Genomic DNA, 2,498 nt, shown 5'->3' on the forward strand with positions numbered 1-2,498 from the left:
TTAATATTGTAATAATGATTATATATAAACATTTATAATTTTTGATAGTATGAGTTCTTATTTTCTGATATTTAATTAGTTTAATGATATTAAGTAATTAAACAGTATTTTGGAAGTATTTTTAAATAATATTCTATTCGTTGAAAGTTACATAAATATATTTTTGGATTTTATAATTAAAACATTAAAACTATTATATTAAATTAAAACTATATAGATAAAAAAATAAAAAAATTAGTAATCTTTTATTTAAAAATTAATATATATCCTCACCCGTTCACAAGCGAAAAGAACTGGAGCAGTTGCAAGACCTAATTTCAAATCCGCTGCAGTAGGTTTACCCATTGTTGGTAAAGTCGATACGAAATCTAAAAGATCATCGACTAATTGAAACGCTAAACCAATATTTCTACCATATTGAAAGGCTAATTCAGCCAATTGATCATTAGCATCAGCTAACATAGCTTCCTATGATGAAATATATTTATTAATTAACAATAATTATAAAATAAAATCAATTAACGTCAAAATACATACAGCTTTCAAAGTATTAGCGATTAAACTAGCTGTCTTACGATATGTTTTCGTAAGATAATGTGCGAATCTCTCATTCTCTGTTTCCTTCGAGCCAAGCTGCATAAATTCACCCTGCACTAGATCTGTCACGACCTGGAAAGTATCTGGACTTGTTAATACTTATTGTACAGAATTGTATCAGAATTTTATATATAGTGTATCCGTATTTTTAAGTATTCGTGCAAATATTAACATATTAGTTGATTGCTATTATATAAAATAAAATAATAATAGATAGTATTTAAACACGTTATGCAAGACATTCTATGAACTGAAATCATGAAATCTTTTGTCACATATATGAAATCTCATATAAAAGATTAAACTTCAAATTTTTTTTTATTCATTAAAATAATATTTACACATATATTTTAAAAATAAAAAATCACAGAGTTCAGAAAAAAAATTGAGAACGTAATATTCATATATAAAATGAAAAAAAGAAATTTAAATATATATTGTTTAAGTATTAAACTAGAAACATTCTAGATATTCTAGAAGTAAACTAGACAAACTGTAAAAACATGCTTATAAAATACATAAACTTTACCTGACTGAGTGTAAGAGTGATATCATCATTTCGCAGTTTAGCTAACATATTAGTAGTGACTGCCAAAATGTAATCTCCTGTCATTGTCACCTAAAAATTAAGTAAAAATTTTTTAAGATATTTTAAGATATTTAAATAAAATTAAACTTCGTTTTATAAAAAATGAAAATGTTATAAAGAAAGTCCAAATTTAAATAAAATTTTCCTAAATATTTATTTTGTTAATGCTATAAATAATTGATTATTAAAATTTTATATAGATATATAATATACTTAATTTTTCAATATAAGATTCAATATTCAAAATAAGATTCAATATTTTTCAAACAAATTTTCTAAAGATCAGTATAAATCTGTAATGAAATTGAAAAAAATCATTTTATTATTTATTATATATTATATTATATATTATAGTTAAGAAAAGCAGAAAGAAAATAAATTTGATGAATTACATTGTAATTTTAATTTAATTTCTTTATATTATTTCTTTATATTTTTTTATTTCTTATTCTTTTTCTAAATGAAATATATATACAAAAAATTAAGAAATAATAATTATAATAAATATAATAAAAATATAAATTATTGTAAATTTAATTTTTAATAAATATAATATTATATTGTAAAAGTGATAATAAAGTAATATTTTAAAATTTTTTTCTGTAAACTCTTCAAGATATACTACATGCTTTCACATATATGTATATATAAATACATACATATAAATGGAGGAGGAGAGAAAGAGAAAAAGGAAGAGGGGAGAAAAGATCTAAAAATTTAGATAGGTCAACTGAAATTATATTTTACTGTAATAATTATATTTTCATCATAAAAATAATTAAAGTGATAAATTTCTGTCATTTAAATTCCATTTTAATAAATTAAGTAATAAGTTAAATCATTTTTATTTTTAATAATTGTAACTAATAAATTCTAATTTTAATTTAATCATGGATTTTAACGATGAAATTATATATAATTACTATATATAACTACATATAATTACTATAAAATTATATATAATTAAGAAACGCGTTTTCTTTCACCGGATATTTTTCGAAATAAAGATTGAGAAGTTGAAATGGATAAATATTTGATATCAAAAAAATGTACGCTTTCATAATAATTATTTTTTCTTTATGTCTGTTCTAAACAATAGCAAAAATTAACTGAATTAATAAATTTATTATGATAATAATCTTTGCATTTATTTGATTTTATTTAAAGAACTTGATATATTACTTGATTATCAAAGCTGATTAGCAAGAGGAAGTTACTTTCTTTTATTCATTTTATATACGTAGTTTGGCGATTAAGGTAAAAGCGTATACAGAAAGCGTAAAATAGACGAATATAGCAGGAACTTTTTAAA

General features: G+C 20.6%; 1 protein-coding gene across 1 annotated transcript in view; it reads right to left on the minus strand.

Annotated features, from left to right (window-relative positions):
• Positions 1 to 1,247, minus strand: part of LOC102680776 (decaprenyl-diphosphate synthase subunit 1-like) — a 2,283-nt gene extending 1,036 nt beyond the window's left edge. The window contains exons 1-3 of the mRNA XM_006625104.2: positions 1,127 to 1,247; positions 538 to 669; positions 274 to 468 (exon numbers count right to left, since the gene is read on the minus strand). Of these exons, the coding sequence (XP_006625167.1) occupies positions 274 to 468; positions 538 to 669; positions 1,127 to 1,210 (411 nt within the window). The 5' untranslated portion in view covers positions 1,211 to 1,247. The remainder of the gene's footprint in view (positions 1 to 273; positions 469 to 537; positions 670 to 1,126) is intronic.
• Positions 1,248 to 2,498: the final 1,251 nt, after the last annotated feature.

This window comes from Apis dorsata, unplaced genomic scaffold (assembly GCF_000469605.1).
Source record: "Apis dorsata unplaced genomic scaffold, Apis dorsata 1.3 scaffold_1276, whole genome shotgun sequence".
Lineage (NCBI taxonomy): Eukaryota > Metazoa > Arthropoda > Insecta > Hymenoptera > Apidae > Apis > Apis dorsata.